Source organism: Phalaenopsis equestris, unplaced genomic scaffold (genome assembly GCF_001263595.1).
Source record: "Phalaenopsis equestris unplaced genomic scaffold, ASM126359v1 Scaffold000428, whole genome shotgun sequence".
Lineage (NCBI taxonomy): Eukaryota > Viridiplantae > Streptophyta > Magnoliopsida > Asparagales > Orchidaceae > Phalaenopsis > Phalaenopsis equestris.
The window spans coordinates 4,320,676-4,341,397 of record NW_018164869.1 but is presented as its reverse complement, the minus strand read 5'-3'; the positions used below and the strand labels follow the sequence as shown (position 1 = coordinate 4,341,397).

The 20,722-nt window shown below is 36.8% G+C and overlaps 1 protein-coding gene across 1 annotated transcript in view; it reads left to right on the top strand.

The window, feature by feature from the left end:
• LOC110027403 (probable ATP-dependent DNA helicase CHR12) overlaps nt 1-20,722 on the top strand; it is a 49,768-nt gene that overhangs the window by 18,843 nt on the left and 10,203 nt on the right. The window contains exons 4-8 of the mRNA XM_020728816.1: nt 9,894-10,088; nt 10,180-10,329; nt 10,415-10,813; nt 16,566-16,825; nt 17,153-17,371. Coding sequence (XP_020584475.1) covers nt 9,894-10,088; nt 10,180-10,329; nt 10,415-10,813; nt 16,566-16,825; nt 17,153-17,371 — 1,223 coding nt within the window. The remainder of the gene's footprint in view (nt 1-9,893; nt 10,089-10,179; nt 10,330-10,414; nt 10,814-16,565; nt 16,826-17,152; nt 17,372-20,722) is intronic.

Here is a 20,722-nt window from a genome sequence, read left to right as displayed (position 1 = left end):
TTTGGAGGAGGGCATGATACAAGAAAAAGCTCCGGAAGAGGGTCTTTTGTAGGAAAGCTCCGAAGGAGGGCCTGTTGCAAGATGAATTCTGGAGGAGTTTGGAAGTCTATAGGGAGAAATCGATGAAGGCAATTTAACTGGCCAACATCTCTCACGTGAAATGTCGATATGAAAAGGAGCCTTTCTGAGAAAGTCTGGGAATGCAATTTAGAAGAACGCGTACATACAACGACAAAATATTCAGCGAAGAGCAAATTTTCCATCAGTGAATAACTTCCAAAAACCACCTTCGTTGCATAAAATACAACTCCAAAAATCAACGCCTGCTATGAGGCTCAACAGATGATTGTGGACCAGGTAAGCGAGCAAATTGCAGTCTCAAATAGGCAGACTCTCGATCATGTTCATCAAAACAATAACCTTGCAAAGCATCCAATGTGATCGCAGCCTGGCTTGGTGTAGTAAAGTCAACAAAACACAACACAAATTAATCTCCTCTATGATGTTTAGAATCCTTGGTCACAAGTCTCACCTCTTGGAAACCTGCAAATAGAAGAAAGATGTGAGAGACTTTTCTTCGTGTACAGTATGCAGGAAGGCCTTCCACAAACAATGTGTTTGATGCATCGACAGGAAGAGGTTTTTCTATCCTCCCACCATTGTATCCAATTATTCAGTTATCAATGTCTGTATGAGCTAGCTTGCGTGGATCATCAATTGCATGGCCACATATTTTCCCACAAATGGGCCTTACAGGTTCAACAACAACATCTTAAGCAAGCCATGGGTGTTTTAATGTCTTTACTGCTTGACTCGTGAAAAAATGGCAGATGGATATTGGAGGTACGCAGATCCACACTAGCATGTACCGGTGCCTCCAGCATGCGCTCCGTTGGAGCACCCTCGCCTCGAATGTGGCGATATTTCAGGTGCTCCAGAAATTCTTGGTTTACTACGCACGAAATGAAGATAGGACAACAATTGGTGTCATCAGAGATGCAAGGTCCATCTATTCATCTAACGATCCCTATTGCAGGAAGTATGGGAACTGAAGTAATCTTCAAATGTGCAAGGAGTCCGGCAGGTGGGGTTTCTTGGTAGTTAGATCTCACGAGAGAAGGATCCCTGTAGAAAGGAGAGCTGGCCGGCAGAAGGGAGGCTGACGGCTGGAACGACTGCAGGAGGGAATTCTGGTTGCAGGAAAGGCTGTAGGAGGATTCGGGCGGCGGGGGCCTGCAGGGGAAATGAAGTTTCTGGCTTAAAAACTGAAAGGAGGCGGAAGAAAAGCCTGGATCATAATAAAGATTGTCGGCTGCAGGGAATAGGAAATTTTCTGCGGCAGGAGATTCTATGATTTGTTTCAAGGTTCTGATATCATATTAAAATTCAGAATAATGCGGAATATTTTTATTGATATGAAAGAGTTTATAAATAACCCTTACATGAATCTTAGAATATGAAATACAATAAAAAGAAATAACAGAAAAAAAAAAGATATAACACATAATATCTCTAATGAATCAATTGATATTAATTATTTGGAGATAAATGACACAACATAAAGTAAAAAATCTTAAAATAGGATAAGAAATAAATCCAATATAAGTAAATAATTTTAAAATATGAAAGAAAATAAAGTTATATTAGGAAATAAATTTGATCCTCATAACTTCTAACATGAATAACTTTTAACTAGATTTAACTATTTTGGGAGAGTGCTTTGTATCCCAGAGGAGTTGATAGGATAATACCACAATCTATTGTTACAAGGAGTCAAATTAAGTCATAAAAGAACCAAATTATGCTCCTTTCAAGTTTCTTAAGCACATTTATATTCATGATTGAACTTTTCTTATGTATTTTTTAAATTAATTTATTGTGTTTTTATTTACTTTTGAGTAAGAGTGTGTTTAAATTTGAAGGCTTTTTAGGATTGAATTTTCTTTCAAATATATGTTCTCATTCTTGTGATCCTATTTACTATAAATAGGGAATCATGGCGTGTATTAATGAATGGAATTTGATTGTTTGTGAAGCCCACGAGTCCTAAAATTCAAGTTGTGGACATAAATTATGTCAAGTTGTGTATGTAAGTTTCATTATCTCCCTACTTTACCATAAGCGGGCGTGGATGACACAAGATCCAAAGAGCAACGAGCTTGACTTGTGATTTTTCATGCAGAAAGGCGTGTGAAAGGCCTCATATGAGAAGGCTATTAGGTGGGTGTATTCATAGTTTTGTAGAGAGAATTGAAGGATTTTAGAATTAAGAGAGATAATATGTGAGTTGGTTAGGATAAAGCTATGCAGTATTATTAGGCTTATTTGTTAGTGTTTCTGATAATTTAGGATCATATTTTGGGTTTTAGTTTCTCTTGAATTTAAATTTAATTTTTAATCTATATTAAACCCAAGTTTAGGAGAATTGCCCGGATAAACTTAAAATAAATTTCTTTTTGATTTCTTTTAGTTGTTGAATCTTTTTTTTTTTAGCCTTTTAAGTTCATCAAGTTTTTTTTTTCTTCTTTTTCCGCCTAAGATTGGGTGTTAGGCTCGTGTTGTGGGAATGAATAAGTGTTGGAAGTAAAGGATGATGTTTTTGCTAGGTAATCCAATGTGATACAAACTGTGATACATATATATATATATATATATATGAAAAAGCCCAAGGACAAATAGATTAATACGGAAAAAATACAGAAATATTGCATGAGAGGGCCTAAAAAGCCAAACTCTTACAAAAAAAATACACACACTCAAATAAAACAAAAATACTTAAAGGAAAAAAAAAGAAATACATAAAGAAAAAAAACAAAGCCACAAAAGGGCACAAAAGTGCTAGGAAAGTCTCACTTTACTCCTCCTGCCTCTAGTTCTCGGAAGTGAGCCGGCTAACAAATTAATAAGTGAGTATCATTGCCCGTAGTAACTAAAGTATCAGTATCATCCATCAGATTCCAGATTCCTGAGCTCATGTAGATTTTCATTTTTCTTCTTCCTCCTGGATGTGTAGACCTGTCATTCCTCATCCGATGATTGACTCATTTGATCAGTAAATTCCAAAGGTGGTCGGACATTTATATGTCGTTGCAGATCATGATCCCCATGAGTCTGAGTAACACTAACATCTTTTTGGACCTGGTGAGACATTCGTGAAATAATAGAAGTATTTCCACCTGTATTATCAGTGATAGGTTCTAAGGCATGCGAGGTCTGAAGAATCTCTCTCCCCCACGATGGGAGGTTCCAAAAACGGGGGAACTACAAGTGGGGACTGAATGGTTGATATATTGTCTGCAGGAAAAGTGACATCTTCCGGAGTATCCTTCTGATGATCAATAGTGTCAAAAACTTGGAGTTGATCAGGAGGAGATTGAATCACAGCCTTTAACGGAGCAATTTGCTTTTTTGGTCTGAGATGGAGGTGTAGATGATGACACTGAGAACTGGAGTGTCCAAGCATACGACAGTTCGAACAATACGGCGGAAAATGCTCAATCTCTACCTTCTGCCAATATCCTTAGTGTTGTGTGCTCAACCAGATTTCCTCAGAAGCAGGTAAAGTGATGTCTCTTTCAACAAGTACTCTGGCTTCAGATGGACGAGATCAGGTTCTTTACTCTATTGGGGTCATACTTGGGGACCCTATGAAATTAGATCTGCCCACTTTCAACATAACCAGACCTTCTGTGTCCAGAATATTTGTGGAAAGAGATATTACTTTACCTGATGTTACTAAAGTCTGGTTGAGCACAACGCATAATGGATATTGGCAACAAATCATCATGGAATATAAACTTTATTGTTGTTCTCATTGTAAGATGTTTGGGTACACCCTTGATAATTTCCATAAGCTACATCCTAATTTGAAATCTAAAAATCACGTGAATAAGGATGAGTCTAACCCCATTGCCCTGGACACTACCACAGGACAAGATTTGGTGTCTGATTTAATTGACCCTGTGGACCTCCCCTGACAATACTGTTTCTACGATTGATGTGATGCTCGATGGCTCTGCTGGGCAACCTACACTTTCAAACCCTATTGAAAACAGTATTGAGAATCCTTGCCTACAAAGGATAGTGTTCGGACTGATAATCAGGAGAATCTTGCAGCTCCCCATCTTCAGGAAGTATTTGGTGTAGAGGTGACCACTCATACTTCACATATACTAGAACCTGTTTTGGGTACAATTGTTGGCAATCCTTCTACAACTCTACCTCCTCATCCGAATGAGCAACAATTTTCTGATGAGGAATGACAAGTTTACACTTCCAGGAGGAAGAAGAGGAAGAAGAAGAATGAAGAATGAAAATTTACTTGAGCTAAGGAATCTAATGGATGATACTTTGGTTACTTCGGGTAATGGTACACACCTCACCAATTTGTTGGTTGGTTCCCTTCCGAGAACTAGAGGCAGAGACATAACTAAGTTGGGTCGTCCCGATTGATCTTATATGGACCATCTCTTTTTTGGGTTTTTTGTGTGTATTGTACCGTGTGGGTTGGGTGCTTATTTGAGCCCACTCATACAACCTATCTGTATCCTTTTCTTTTTAATATAATTGCTCTTGGGCTTTTATATATTCTCAAATACCACCATATATATATATATATATATATATGGTGGTATTTGAGAATACCACTTCTATATGTGTTATCCGTCCCCATAGTGATCAAACTCGGGTCAGAGGGGTCTCATGGTTGACAACACAACGGCCTACGAAGTTGCCACCCAAAGGCGCAAAAAAAAAGAAAAAAAAATATATATATATATATATAGCCTCTCTTTATATTTATGTACTAAAAATTGGCTTCACTAGAATTAACTTAAGGAAAAAGAAGATCCTTCGTCAGGGGGCGTTCTTTCGCCGCCGTCACGGCTGGCGGCCGTGGTGAGGCGAGTCGGAGGCCTCGCTTTTACGCCAGCGTCACCGCTGATGGTGTTCCTAACTTCCCTTCTGTTTTCTACGAAAATCTCGAGCTCGATTCTATCTCCTCTTTTGTTCGCCGCCCCGGCCGGAAAGGGGGAAAGCTTGCTCTTTTCCTCACTGATGCTGAGAATGTTGAACTTGCCTCTTCTTGTCGTTTACATCGGGTTGGAAAGTTCATTTATGGTATTCCTAAGCTAGATTTTCTTAGACAACACTTTGAGCTGATGAAGCTCACGGGAGAGTGGAAAATTGATCCGCTGGATGGAGGGCACATTTTGATTCAGTTAGCGAAGGAGGAAGATTATACTCGGCTGTTTGCTAAGCGTATGGTCTGGTTTGAGAACGTTGGGATGAAGGTGCTAAAATGGTCTTCTAGTTTTGATCCCGAGGCAAAGGCTCCGGTCATCTCTGTCTGGATTAGGTTCCCTTATTTGAAAGTTCATCTTTTTAATCATGAGGTTTTTTTCTCTTTAGCAGTTATGTTTGGGAGACCGCTGAAATTAGATGCTCCTACCTATAACCTTACTCAACCCTCCTTAGCTAGAGTTCTGATCGAAAGGGATGTCACTTTACCTCTTCCGGATGAGGTCTGGATCGGTTAAGAGCATATAGGTTACTGGCAGAAGGTAAGTTTAGAGCAACACTTTTCCTATTGTAAACATTGTCAGATGTTTGGACATGTTCAAGAGCACTGTTTCAAGTTTAATCCTGATTTAAGGAAAAAGGGAGGGGAGGATTCAACAACAGGGGCCTGATGGTGCGGCTGCTAGGTCTGTACCAGCTGCTGCCCCCCCTTATTCTTCCCTTACGCATGTGACTGAGGGCAGGATTGATGTTTCACTCATACTTGAACCTACAACTATTGCAACAGTTAACAATCCTTCTTCTAGTGCTCATCAGTTGTTATCTGCCCGACGTTCTGTTTACCAACACGATGATCAGATGAGTCAGTCTTCTGAGGAGAAATGTCAAGTCTATTCAAGGAGGAAGAAGAAGATTGGAGGCAAACTTCAGCTCGGGAACCTAATGGATGATACTTTGGTTACTTCGGGAAATGGCTCGACACTCAACAATTTGTTATCTAGATCTCGCCGTAGAACTAGAAACAGAGGCATGACTAAATTGGCTCGTCACTAGCTACTCTTTTCTGCGATTTTGTTTCACATCTACTTCAGACAACTACAGCTGCCCCCAACAGATCCTTAGTGAGCCTATTGACACATTGCTTTCACTGTTAAAAGAGAACACTAAATGCATAGTATTTGTGAAAAGAATTATTGTTGCAAGAGCACTTGCATGTATTCTTAAAAGCTTGAAGTCTCTAAAATTTTGAAATGTGATTTCCTTGTTGGCTTCCATTCTGGATTAAGGAACATGTCACGGAGTAAGATGAATGCCATTGTCGAGAAGTTCTCCTCAGGAGAGTCCTTTTAGGATGCAGGTTGAGAATCTGATCGTCTCAAGCTTTGGACTTTTGGGGAGAGTTGTTTTCGATCTCTTTGGATTGCGGCATGCCAGTTCTTTGGTCTGCTCGTGAGATTGATTTTGGATAATCATTGCTAATCGGAAGATTTTTTTTGTACATCTCTTTTTTAGTCACTTCTCTAGATATACTAGATCACATGTTTACTTTTTTTTTGAGTTTTTGCTATTTGGTTTTGGGTATAACTGTAATTTTGGAAATTTCTTTTTGTGTGAGTTGTATTGTGGGGAGAGGAACCCAGGAACCCCTAGGGGTGTGTTTGTGTGTTTAGATGTATTTTTGGTTTCTTAGAAGGGGATCCTCCCCCCCTCCATTTACTTTTTCTTTTAATTAACGCGTAAGGAGCCACCGTTGCTCTTTTTCCTAAAGATATATATATATATATATATATATATAAAGTGTGGGTTGATGCACGTTGTAAGTATATATATATTGCCTCTCTTTAATAATTGATGGGGACTTAAGCATCTCAAAATGAAAAGAGGAGAAAAGATCAAAAGGTAATTCCACACTTACAACGTGGATCAACCCACATAAGCAACTTGGATCATTGGGGAAGAAGTAATCAAAGTTTTATTCATAATTAACTTGTAATAATAAAAAGTCAATACAACTAACTCTTTTTTTAAAAGGAAAGAAATCTTAAGATACTGATGATATAATCCTTATCGTTATGGCTTAAAATATGGATATGATTATCTTTATCTTTAATACAATTAAGTCAATATATAACTGAGAAATAAATTACAAGAAAATCAACCAGAATTAACTGGTGGTCTTTAGATGCTTAAAAATTGTATAGCAGCTTCCTCTTAAGTTTGCTAATAGCGATTATATTTTTTTCACATCAAGTAGCATTAACAAAAAACAACATAATATTACCAAGTAAAGGCTTAATTTGTTGATTGACAAATGAATTCACGGATGACATGCACAAAGTTAGATTTTTTCTCAAAAAAACTAATTTTTCTGTAAACAAATGATTGAGGAAGCAATTCAGTTGCAAACATCTATACTAAAAAAATAGGTACATACAATTAAAACTTTAATCTAGTAAATGGCTCAAATGCTAGTAAACCTCTACTCTTTAGTAAAATTCAATCTAGTAAAATTCAATCTAGTAAAATTCAAGTTGAACAAAACTTAAATCGTATGGTTATGTTCCTCTTTTGTGTATTTGCAATTTTTTTCCCCCTCAAGCCTCTCTGCTCCCTCACGCCAGCATCAGCCTGTGGTCATCCGCCTCTTACCCACTAATCTAGCCCTCTTTTCAATTGTTAACCTCAGTCGGAATCGAAACATAGCTTCCATCAGCAGTTTGGTTTGAACGTTGGCCTCTCGTCGTTCTCAATTATTGCAATCATAGTTATGATATTTATATTTTTAAAACTGTACTTCATTTTATACATTCGTTACTTGGAGAGGTTGATTGTGTTGTGTCTGCTAGAAAAAAAAAAGAATAATTTTATTTTCTCATAAAATGGTTCATATTTCGATTTAATCTTCAAAAAACTGCATTGAGATTTTCATCTTCTAAATTAAATATTCAGCATTAATCGAAAGCATAATATAAGCATTATCACAATAATTTATAGATAAAATTATTTTGAAGTAAAGCATGCTTAGAGAACTATCAAATGTTTTTTTTGTGGAAAGGTGATAAAAAGTTTTGATACATGCTCTTATTAATGAGCCCAGTGGTTTTGATAAGCATTGTTGAGTTTTTGCAAAGAAACATTATATTGTTTTGATAAATTTTATTTATGTTATGGTTGTTTGTCGACGTAATGATTTGCTGATTATATGTATGGGTGTAATTGTTTATGAGTTTCGAAGTTCTAATGAGGATTGTATTTTTTAAATGGATTAATCAAAATTTTCCTCAAATAAAACTATTTGAAACTATTTTCATTTATCCATCTTCAAAGATTGACCAAAAATGATTTCTTGATCTCTTGTGTTTTCTTTCAATGTAAAAAACAATAAGGTGCAATCTTACCACTATATCTTAATGGTAACAAAACACTACATTTACTTTAAATACAACTAAACACTCTTGAATATTTAGAATACTATCTATTTTACTTTGAACTTTGAACTTTTTTAATCTAAACAACCTCTTAATTATTAAGGTTATCAAGCTTTATAATTGAGACGCCATCAACAAATTTCCAACATCCAACATGAATCTCGAGGCATAACACAATTCTCAAGGCAATCTTTTGAGCAAACAATATTCAAACTTTGATTAAAAGTTATTTAGAGCTCTGATTTCAACAAACTTATAGTCAAACTGACCGACTCGACGAGACAGGGTCAACGATACCAAAATCGATCCAATATGAGTCAAATCAAACTCAGATGAAGCCATTAAATCACTTTTGTAAGTTTTTTGGGCATATTTGGAAGGTCAAACAGATGTCGAATCTGATGGTCTCATGATCGACTCGAGCATCTCGACAAGACGAATCTAACGAGGCTAAGATCGCTCAATTCCAACTTTGTTGTGGCTCTCAAATGTCCATCAAATTTCATTTCATCGAGGGAACCTTTCTGAGTCGTCCTATCGTAGTTGTTTATGTTCTTTAATTAATTGCGACCTGGACTCTATAAATAGAATCCCATCCCTCTAACGAGGGGGAGGAGAGTTTGAATCCTGAAGAGTGAGCTTGAAGCTAGGAGAGAGAGCAGAAGTCCAACATTATTCCTGTACCCATCAATCACCACCGACCACCGTCAACCACTTCTAGCCTGCCTCCGATCACCATCAGTTGCTGCCCATTCCTAGTGAAAGGATCATTTGTGCATCGACGTTGTAAATCAAAAAATTGCAAAAATCTTTCTTGCCTCTGAGACAAAAGATTGTACGTGTAACCTCCAATTTATACTGGATTTTCTCAATTAGGTTAGTCTCCAGGGTTTTTTCTTTTTTTGGGTTTTCCCTGTGAAAACTTCTAGTATCTCTACTAGTTTTTTTTTTCATCTGAGTATGTGTTGAATCTTCATATAACACTAAAAAGATAATATATTATTCTACCATCGCGAATCTTCTGGCATGCATCAATAACCTTTTAGCGAATGTGAGATTTAGTGAAATTTCACAAATGGAAATATTAAATATTCTTATTGGAATTTTCAATTTTCTCTTCCATTTATCCTAATGCTGCCTGCTAGAAAAATGTTTTTATCATTTCTGAGGTCTGTACATAGCTACATCTGGTAGAAAAATTTGATTTCTCTTTTTTTTTTTTTTGTCAGACCATTCGATGAACTCCCTTATTTTTTTCCATTTGATTAAAACGTAAGTCTACATTACTCTCCATATCCTTTATTTTATTGTGATGAATATACCTTTTTCTTCTACATTGTACTCTTACTAATAATACTACTATCATTACTCTTTCTTGCTTTTTTTCTTCTATTTTGTCTCAAAGCTACAAAACATAGCTTATGGAGAACTCTTTTGTTGTTTCAGTTGGTACAATTACAGAGAAAGGTGCGCGCTGATGTTAGTGCAGAGCACTGGTTACATGAAAAATGTGCATATCCTGAAAGGCAGTTGTTTGACTGGGGAATGATGCGTTTGCGACATCCTTTTAGTATGTATGGCATCGGAGATACTTATGCAATGGAAGTTGATGATCGTCAAAGGAAAAAAAGAGATGCTGAGGTCCTATGTTGTTCTTTGTAATTCTTATTGCAATTTAGTCATTTGTGTGGTCAACCTAAGATGTTTCTCGTTGCACTGCTTTTGTTTCCAGAGGCTTTCTAGGCTTGAAGAGGAAGAAAAGAATCGCATGGAGACCAAAAAGAGGAAATTTTTTGCAGAAATACTTAATGCTGCTCGCGAGTTTCAGTTGCAAGCACAAGCATCTTTGAAACGAAGAAAACAGAAGAATGATGGAGTTCAGGTTTTACTAAACTCCTGCTTAATCACCTTGATGCTATGAATCCAAATATTAGAAAATTTTCTTTCAAGATTATGCTCCTTCATAGGCATGGCATGCAAGGCAAAGGCAACGAGCTACTCGGGCAGAAAAGTTGAGGTTTCAGGCATTAAAAGCAGATGATCAAGAGGCATACATGAGATTGGTTGAAGAGAGCAAGAATGAACGGCTGACGATGCTTCTTGGAAAAACAAATGAGCTTCTTGTTTGCCTTGGTGCGGCTGTCCAGAGACAGAAAGATGCTGAACATTTTGATGACCTTGAAGCTTTGAATGGCTCTGAGTCTGTTGATCCTTCTTCTCTATCTAAAACTGAAACTCCGGGTGAATTAACATTAGATGAAGATAAGGATATTGGGGATATCGAGTCTGGGACTGAGTTCCAAACAAATGATTTTCTTGAAGGACAAAGACAATATAATTTTGCTGTTCATTCCATTCAGGAAAAGGTAATGATTTATTCACTAAAGTTAATCTCTTCAACCTTGATAATATTGGCAGCTTGCATGGGTTGCTCACCCGAAAACACATACATTGTTGGAAAGTAGATTGTTATTTTGAGCTCCAATGATGCAAATATTTCTTTGTTTTAGAAATTGGTGGTTTAGAATAGGTTACATTTTGCTATTGTCTGTTTCTTGTTTAAAACTAACTTCAGTAATGTCTTAACAAAGGGTGCCGGAGTTTTATGCCACTAGTTTATTTTTTTAATCTTTTTATCTAGTGATATATGACCGTGTAAAACATTATAACTGATAAGTTGTGCTCTATGAATAAATTCTGATTCTTTTTATAATATTCCAAATGCTATTTATACATTGTAAGAAAAAAAAAATAAAGAAAATTTATGCTTTTATGTGTTTTGTAACTATTTGGATTGAGTGATAATGTACAACTCTCCTGAGTTCCAAAAAAAAAACCGGCTTCAAATTGTCACTTTGCAGAAGCTTCCTTTGTTAACTCAAAAATTTAGTTTTTTTTTTAAATTTTATAATTTGAATCTTAAAGGTTAGTTGTTGGCTTTACTCATTTCCTTATCTAGAATTTCAAAATAGAATTTCTGTATGCTTTTATTATATGTACCACTGTACCTTTTGTGGTTGTAATCATTTGTTTTGGTTTGGATTGATTTAGTTTTGTATTTTGTCTAAATTAACTGTTATGTTTTGGCTTAGGTTTCAGATTTTATCAAATTGAAATAAACCAAAAGGAACCAATTAAGCATAAGAAAAAAAATATATTTCCAAGTGCTGAACAACAAATTCCCGTTGTTGCAAATTAATGGTAGAATAAAATCTCAATCCTCAGTTATTTAGGCATTAGGTTCAATTTTCACTTATCAACTCTATTTATCATTTCTTCCTTTATGTTTGAAGACCCAATTCCCTATATGATTGATATTGGAACTAGTTCAGAATTCAACAGAAACGAAAGCAAACTTTTATAAGCACAAAATTAGGGCTTACAACACAACACAAGCTGGAATGGAAAATACAACAATACTAATCTCCGACTAGGTCCGGAAGAGAAGATCCAAGGGCGGTGGTGGCATTTGCAAAGTGTTAAGGGGGGTGGGGAAGTGCTGGTGGTTGTATGGCAGGTTAGAATGGGGTTTGGTTGGCCGTAGGTGGGCTGGACACCAATGATTGCTGCAGGGGAAGGGATGGCAGGGTGTTGGTAGATGGCCGAGGGTGTTAGACAACAAAGACTGTGCTGCAGGGAAGGGAAGGGTGTTGGGAGGTGTACTGGAGGCTGGAAAGCAAAGCTGCGGCAGTAACAAGGGTTGGTCGGCCCATAAGAAGGTCCAAGGGTGGTCGGCGCCTAAAAAAGGGGAAGGATAACACCGCCTCAGACCCCTCGTCATCGAATATAGCCCTAGTAAGGGAGAAGACTCCAAGGAGAAATATGAAAACAACAAGCAAGCAAAAATAACACATGTATAATTGATGGGATGTAAATAAGGAAGGGGAGGCCCTTCTTTTTGGGCGGCAATCAGAAAAGGCTAGGGGAAGGAGCGGGCGGCAATCAAAAAGGGCAAGGAGGTGGAGAAAGGGGCGGTAAATCTTTCCCCATGCTTTGACGTCCCGTTGAAACTTGGGTTGGGACTTATTGGTAAAATGGTTCCTTCTTCCAGTCGGTTTAGTCGGCTGGCTCCCTAGCCCTGCATCAGTCTTCCAGGTTTGGGGAAGTTTCAACTTCATTATTCAAAGCTTCTGGTCCCTCATTTGCAATCCTAGCAGCACCTGGATCCCATTGGAAATTGCATCGCCCTCCAAGGCACCTAAGGGTTTTTCCCAACTTGTGAGCAAACATTGACATCGATCCAATCTTCTGGAGGTTACTACTCAATTGAATTAAGTCTGTGTATCTTGCTTCTGCTGTTGAATACTCCTAGAGCCATCCACGGTCAGCTTAACCAAATTTGAAAAGGAGGGAGGGGGGGGTAACCTGAACCTTCAGCCTGGTGGTGGCACTGTGGTAAGGTATTGACCGTGACATGCCGAAATGTCCTCTGCGTGCCTGTCCCATGTCTGGAGCCAGTGTCTCAGTCCTCTCTTCCTCTGTCGTTACCAGAACTAGTCCCGCCGAGGTTGCTCTGCTAGTGAGGGTTTATGTGATCTCGGGACTTAGCCTTCGACTGGTAATGGATATGAGGCATGAGTTCCAATTTATCAATTATCTGTGTTGATGTCATGTTCTTACTACTTCCTCCGTCGATGATGAGGCTACATACCTTCCTGTTCACTGTGCACTGAGTGTAGAATATATTGTGACGATCCCTTGTATCAATATCGGTTTGTACAACCCGTCGAACTATGAGTGCCTCTCATTCTTTTAATGGAACATGATACACTTCCCCCTAGTCCTCACTTGTCTCTTTGTTGCTAACTTCCTCTCGGCTACTTGATCTATGAGGGTGATTACTCGGCTCGTGGGATAGTTGGAGGCTATGCGGCCAATAGCCATGACACCTGAAATACCTATTGCTCGTTGTTGTATTGGAGGAGCTATCTTTCTCATATTTCTTTTCACTCTGATCCAACTTGTCACTTCTTGGTATAGGCTTGCTAGTCCCTCTCGAAGTATCATTGTCGGTCTTCATAGTTGTAAGTGACTACTTGGCTAAAGGCTACTGTCTGAAGGATGACTACTGCCTGCTTTGTTACTGTTATCTTTCCACCTTCAAGGATAGATTCTGAACATCTCCTAGTGACAAATAAGGTTGCAGCTGCACCACGTTGCTAATAGGTGGCTTCAGACCCCCAGATAATGGGATATGATATGCTACTCCGGCTCAACCAAAGCACACCTCATCTGTAATTGATCAAACTGCTCTGTGAACTTCTCTACTAACAGATCCTTTTGTTGCAGATGGTAGAGTCTCAGAAATATATCCTGACGGTAGTGGGGTGAGATATATTTCCACTGCATTGCTTTCTTCATCTTCTCTCACCTGGTAATCTTATTGATGTCTTCATTTTTCCTCTTTCTCTGTTAGTTCTCATACAACAAAGAGACACTTTTCTTCAACTTGATAGCACCTAATTTGACCTCTTATCCTTTGGCACATTCTTAGACTAAAAAATACATTCAACTGATTACAACCAATCAATAGTCTTTTGGATCCTTACCTCCATCAAATTCTGACAGATTCACTTTGATGTCGAAGTCTTTGTGCCCTTTAAATGATATCTCCTCTCTGAAATTCTCCTTTTGTAAGAGATTCAAATACCCTTCTCTAGGCCTCCTCTGATACTGTATTCCGAAATGTCGTGGACTGTCTTCTTCATCGTTGAAATTCTCCCTATAGAAGGGATTCAGATTCTCCTCTCTTTCTCTCCTTCGACTCTCTAGATCTTGGTCTAGGGAAACTGCCCTTTTGGTCATCTCATCAATCTTCACAAGACTCTGTTGAAGGCGACGAAGCTCTGCCATATCTCTTCCCGGGTAGACTCGGTATCTATCTTCTTAGTTAAATGATTAGAGTTTGGGATTTTTTGAAGTGGAAAATTTATTTAGTGATGGAAAAGAAAATTTTTTGGTTTATGACGGATGCTAGGAAACCCTAGGATAGGTATAGGGTTATGTTAGCTTTGATACCAAATGATACCAAAACTAGTTTAAAATTCAGCAGAAACGAAAACAAACTTTTGTTAAGCACGGAATTAGGGGTTGAGACACGACACAAACTGGAAAGGAAAACACAACAACACTATTCTTCTTCTTGGGCCGGAAGAGATGATCCGAGTACGGTGGAGGCGTCTACAAAGTGGTAAAGGGGGTGAGGAAGGCCTGGTGGTTGTATGGTGGGTTAGAAAAGGGTTTGGTGTGGCTGTAAATGGGCTGGACAACAATGATTGTTGCAGGGGAAGGGATAGCACGATGCAGATAGATGGCCGAGGAGGCTGGACAGCAAACGCTTCTGCTAGGAAGGAAAGGATGGGGTGCTTGGAGGTGAACTAGAGGCTGGACAGCAAAGCTGCAGTAGTAACAAGGGTCGGCCAGCCCACAAGAAGGTCTAGGGGTGGCCAATGACTATGGAAGGGGAGGAGAAGGGGTAGGGAAGAAGATAAGAGAGAATACAACACCATCTCGAAGCAGGATACAGTCGAAGCACCACCCGTCGTCGGATACAACCCTAGCAAGGGAGAAAGAAACTCCAAGGATGACTTTTCAAGCAAGCAAAAACTAACCTAACAAGCAAAAATGACACATATAATTGCTAGGATGTAAAATAGGAAGGGGAGGCCCTTCTTTTTTGTACAGCAATCAGAAATGGAAAGTGTAAGGAGCGGGCGGCAATTAGAAAGAGCAAGGACGCAAGGAAAGGGGTGGTAAAGCTCACCCCATGCTTTGGCCGGCCGGTCCTGGGCCGAGGCTTAAGGGAACCGGTAGAACCGGTTTCTTCTTCCAGCCGATTCAGCCGGCTGGCTCCCTAGACCCGCGTCAATGGTTGGACAAGTTGTGAACCGTTGGTACATTTTCTATTTTTAATTTCTCTCCCAATACATTATCTTAATGAAATTTGCTTTAAAAGATCTCCCACTTCAGAACAAAACTATCAAATCAAAATGCACCACATTGTTGAAATCCATTTAAAATCAAAAGGAACCCAACCAAAACTAATTCCTTAAGATTTATGTTTTTATCATACTGAACTTAGCATATTGATTTGATTTGGTTTGCCATAATGCCAGTTTGATGCTGATTTCAAGTTTTGGTTATGGTTTGGTTTGATCTAGTTATAAACACTAGTTGATTGGACCAAACCATGAAAAAAGGTCTCAGGGAATGTGAAAGTTAAGCCAAGTTATTTTCTAATAAAGTTCTAGTTGGATGTGTTGCTACTTTTTGTCCACTTTTTTATCAATTGAGAGACCGGATATAACGGGAAGATATTATCTCCTTTTATTGGCATGAAATTTGATTTAGATTCTTTTATTCTTTCTATTTTATTCTTGCTCTCTAAAATCATGTTTTTTTTGCTTGCATATATGATCGGTTTTATTCAATTTGGATATAATTTCAGTTGATTATATGCCTTTTAGGTTTTCTAATTTTTACGTGTTATTTTTAAGAGAAGGTTATAGAATCATCATCAAACTGGATTTATTTGTGCTTTCCAATTTCATTTGAAGTTTTGAAATTTGTCCAAATTAAGTGTTCATGATATTTAAAATTCTCAGCATGTTTATATGTGTTTTTTTTTTTTTTTTTTTTTTTTTTTTTTTTTTTGCATTTTATTCTAGTTACGCCTTAATATAATCCTAGGCCCTAAGATGAACAAAATGTTTGAACTATTTGATGGCATTTGAATGATTACTGACTTGCAACATTTATATTTGGAATTCAATTATGAATAGCTTTCAAGTATTTGAAAGTATTATCTTATTTCAAATCAATATACGACAATTAAATCGGGCAATTTTGCTACATCTAAGAATGAGTTATGATTTATTAAATAGTAGAAGATTAGTTACTAGGGTGCTAGAATTTGTAAATTTTTTTTAACAAAATTGTTATTATTTATTATTATTTTTTTATTGTGGCGCAAACATGCAGTTCTACATGTAAAAGTTCACAACTACTATAATTCATTATTTTAGCCACACAATTCCTTAATGAGTTATAATACTTGTCTTATTTGTTTTACTCTTTCCTTGTCCATTTTCATAACCTCTACTGTTAAATATTTCTCAGGTAACTGAGCAGCCAGCTATGCTTCTGGGTGGAGAATTAAGATCTTATCAGCTGGAAGGGCTTCAATGGATGCTTTCTTTATTTAATAATAATCTAAATGGTATCCTTGCTGATGAGATGGGTCTTGGTAAGACAATTCAGACAATTGCATTAATTGCATATCTGATGGAGAATAAATGCGTGAATGGTCCCCACATGATCATCGCTCCAAAAGCTGTATTGCCAAATTGGCTAAATGAATTTGCTACTTGGGCACCAGGGTATTACTTTTTTTACATAGCTTAAAAATTAGAGAAATTTACATACATATGACACAATTCTTATGCATTTACATATCAAACACCCAAAGTTTGATATTTACGCTGATAATACCATTGTGTCATAAAACTATGCATGAAAAGGTGTATTTCACTTTTAGAAAAGATAGTGATGATGGTATTTTTGATCTGATGTTAAAGATTTGAGTGGTAGGCATGTAAATATGAATGTTTAGGTGATGGATATGTAAGTACATGAGAATTGAGTCGTATGTATATATGTTTGTCTTTTTTCCTTTTTTGTTTGAAAGTTGACCTTTTTTGCCTCAGCATTTCAACTGTTTTATATGATGGAGGGGTGAATGAAAGAAAGGCGATGAGGGAAGAGATATCTGGGCAAGGAAAGTTTAATGTTTTGATCACCCACTATGACCTTATAATGAAAGATAAAATATTTCTGAGGAAGATTCATTGGTGCTATATGATAGTTGATGAAGGACATCGCTTAAAAAATCATGAGTGTGCTCTTGCGCGAACGTTGGCCTCCGGGTTTGTTTGTGCTAATATTATGCAGTTTCTTTTTATTTCAATTTTTAAATTATTTATTTCTGCCACCACTGTTTGAATGGATGTGGTAGAAAAGTTTTTAACATCTACTGCCTGGATTGATAGATTTTGCATTTTATTGCTGTCTGAATAGGCAAGGCTAATTTTTTTTGGCTCTTCATATTTGTAATGTGCTGTTTTTTTTAAAAAAAGAAATCTAAGTCTGCAGTTGTATCCAGGATAAAGTTAGTTTCATGCAAGGGGGAACAATCTAATTTTTTAGGTTTCTCTATGAATGTTTGTACTCTGAAGAGTGCATGCCTGTGTGGGATGCTATCAATGTTGCAATCTTTTTCTTTTATCAGCTCCGTCCGTTATTTTGAAATACAATACAACAACAATGACAAACTTTTATCTCACTGAGTGGGCCCGGCTACATGAATCCTTTTTCTCCATTGCGTCCTATTGAGTGTCATATTTTCTTTTAATTGAAATAAATTAAGATCATTTTTTATACAATATGCCCAAGTTTTTTTATGTCTACCTCTGCCTTTCTTAACTTAAATCAAATATGAAACATCTACTCTTCTAATCGAATCATCAGATGATCGACGTTTAATGTGACCAAACCATCTAGAGCAGCTCTCTCTAATTTTGTCTGCCACTGGAGCTACACCAATCCTATCGTGGATATAATCATTTCGCATTTTGTCTCTAAGTGTAAAGCCACTCATCCATCTAAGCATTCTCATCTCGACAACACTTAACTTAGTTTTATGCTTCTCTTTTAAAAGCCAACATTCAGTGTCATAGAGCATTGTAGGTCTCACCACCATCTTATAAAATTTTCCTTTCGGTCTAAGCAGTACTTTTCTATCACACATTAAGCCCGAAGCATTTCTCCACTTCAACCAACGAACTTGAATTCTACTAATAACATCCCCATGTATATCACCATCACTTTCAACAATAGACCCGAGATATCTAAAGTGTTCACATCTTTTAATAGTTCATCACCCATTGTTACATAGTCACTTATTCACCTAGCTTTTCTTTGATAAGTGTCAATCGATTTTTTATATTTGATTTGATGTTAATGGTTGGTTTTTTGTTACAATATAACTTTATGGTGTTTTCCCATTTTATTCCCAAGTCATTTCGGAAGTTTTTGATTCATAACTGCTCATAGATTCTTTGGGCCTTTGATAAAAATTTAGTTTCAAGTTTGGGCCTTGCGATTATTGGCTGCTGCTTCTCCAAATTAGTAGGGGTTTTTTTTTTCTGAAGGTGTAAAAACCACTAATATATTTTTGATTTCGAAGTTATCCAATCCAATTAGCTTCTATTTATGTTTCTAAGTTTTTTAATTATTATTAAATAAGATTCAATTTCCCAGAATAACTTTGAGATTTTAAAGAGTTTTATATGCTAGGATTCCGCATGCATGAACTGACTTAGAATACTTACAACGTAGGCTAAGGGTCTGTTTGGGGGCAGCTGTAGCTTATTGAATAATTTGTTGATAAGCTGAATAAAAATAATTTGTTGATAAGTTAGGTGCGGTGGTTATTACAAATTTTTATTTTTTTTGGAAAAGTCAGACCGTTGCCAATAAACTCCCACCGCACCTAGATAGGTGCGGTGTGAAAACACTGTTTTCTGCGTTTTGAAAATGCATAAGCTGCCAAAACGCAGTTTACCCAAACAGGTCAGGTGCGTTTTCAAAACGCCACCACACTAAATAAGCTGCCCCAAACGGGCCCTAAGTTTAGTCTTTTGTGTCCTAATTAATCTTTTTTGATAGTTTGTATGTCAACTTTTGGGTAGTCTTTTATCTTTCTTAGTTTATGGTAGTAATCAATTGAAACTTCTTAGAGCTTGCTTCCCATCATATTTTTATTTAGTAAATCCAGTATGTATTTTTATTCGGAGATTAGTATCACAGTTTTTAAGCAGGTTGCTTCAATTCCATGAAGTGTTAAAATTCTTCATCGAATTTTTATTCCCTTCAAAACCTTTGGTTGGTTAGTTGGTCTTTTACTTTTTTCTTCCGAAAGAACTTTGATTTCTCCGTCTTACATTTCTATGCATAATTTGTAATCCCAAAGTCTTTGTTTGAAGTTTGATCATTTCTTTGGTTTTTGTGAACCTTTTAATTAATCCTGTTGGAATATGTTTAAACCGCTATAACAAATTATCTTCAACCTGTATATATGGTTAGTAATTACATAGTGATTGTAACTTGGTGGGGGTTTTACAGAGGTTTTTCCTAGTTCTTTATTTAGGAATGTATTTTTTTACATCTAACTGTTGTGAGTTCTTGTTGAGTCCGGTTGCTAGTGATAGAAGTACTTGGATGGTGTTTAGATTTGTGATTGGTGCAAACTTATCCGTAGGTCTGAGTGTTGTAGCCTCTTGGAATGATCTATCTTTATACTTCTCAAGTATCTTGTTTGCATTATATTTGACAAGGCATCCACTTGCATCTAATTTTTTTCTTTCCTTTGGCATCTCGACTACCTTCCAAGTTTGTTTTTCTTTCAAGAATTTCATTCCTTCAATTATTTTTTTTTCATTATTTGTTTTCAAGGTGCTTCTTGGGTGGTTCTAGGAAATATGATTTATACATCTTAGTAAGAAGTTTTGTGTGAAGACAAAAGGATGGAAAGAGAAATAAAATTGGCAAGTCGATGTTGTGTGCATATTTGTGCTCCTTTAAAGCAGTAGGCAGCCTTATATCATGATGGTTTTTAATTTCAAAGGTAGGGGTGATACCTAAGATTGCATAAACTTAATGGAAAAGCTTGCTTTGGTTTAACACTGTCATTTTCGGGTCTCAAGTCCTGGATGTGAAAAGTGTAGGTTGTTTTAGGTAGTCGACAACCGACATTAAACTTTTTGTCAAATAGCTATAACATTAATCTTTTAAATTCTTGTGTCAATGCTAGGGCATCCCCTATAAATAATTTATTGTATGATCTGAATACTATGACAAGTGCTCGAGGGACACTACACCGGTCTCAGGGTGTAGTGCTAAATTAGCAAGGATTTTCACATTATGGACGGATTCGAGCAAATAAGCTATTCTATGAAATTAATATTAAGATAGAAATATAGAATATATATATTCTAACAGGTAAATTATTGAAATTAATAGATACCATGGTTCGTAAGATGATAAATATTTCATTTAAGAAATTAATTCGATTGGAGAAAAGTCTGAGATTAATAACTTATATTTTAAACTTTTGTATTATGGTAGGAGTCGTAATAGAAATTGTGTATGTATAATTATATATAAGAGTTTGAAAGATAATGTTATAAAAATTAATAGAATTGGAAAAAGAATTACAG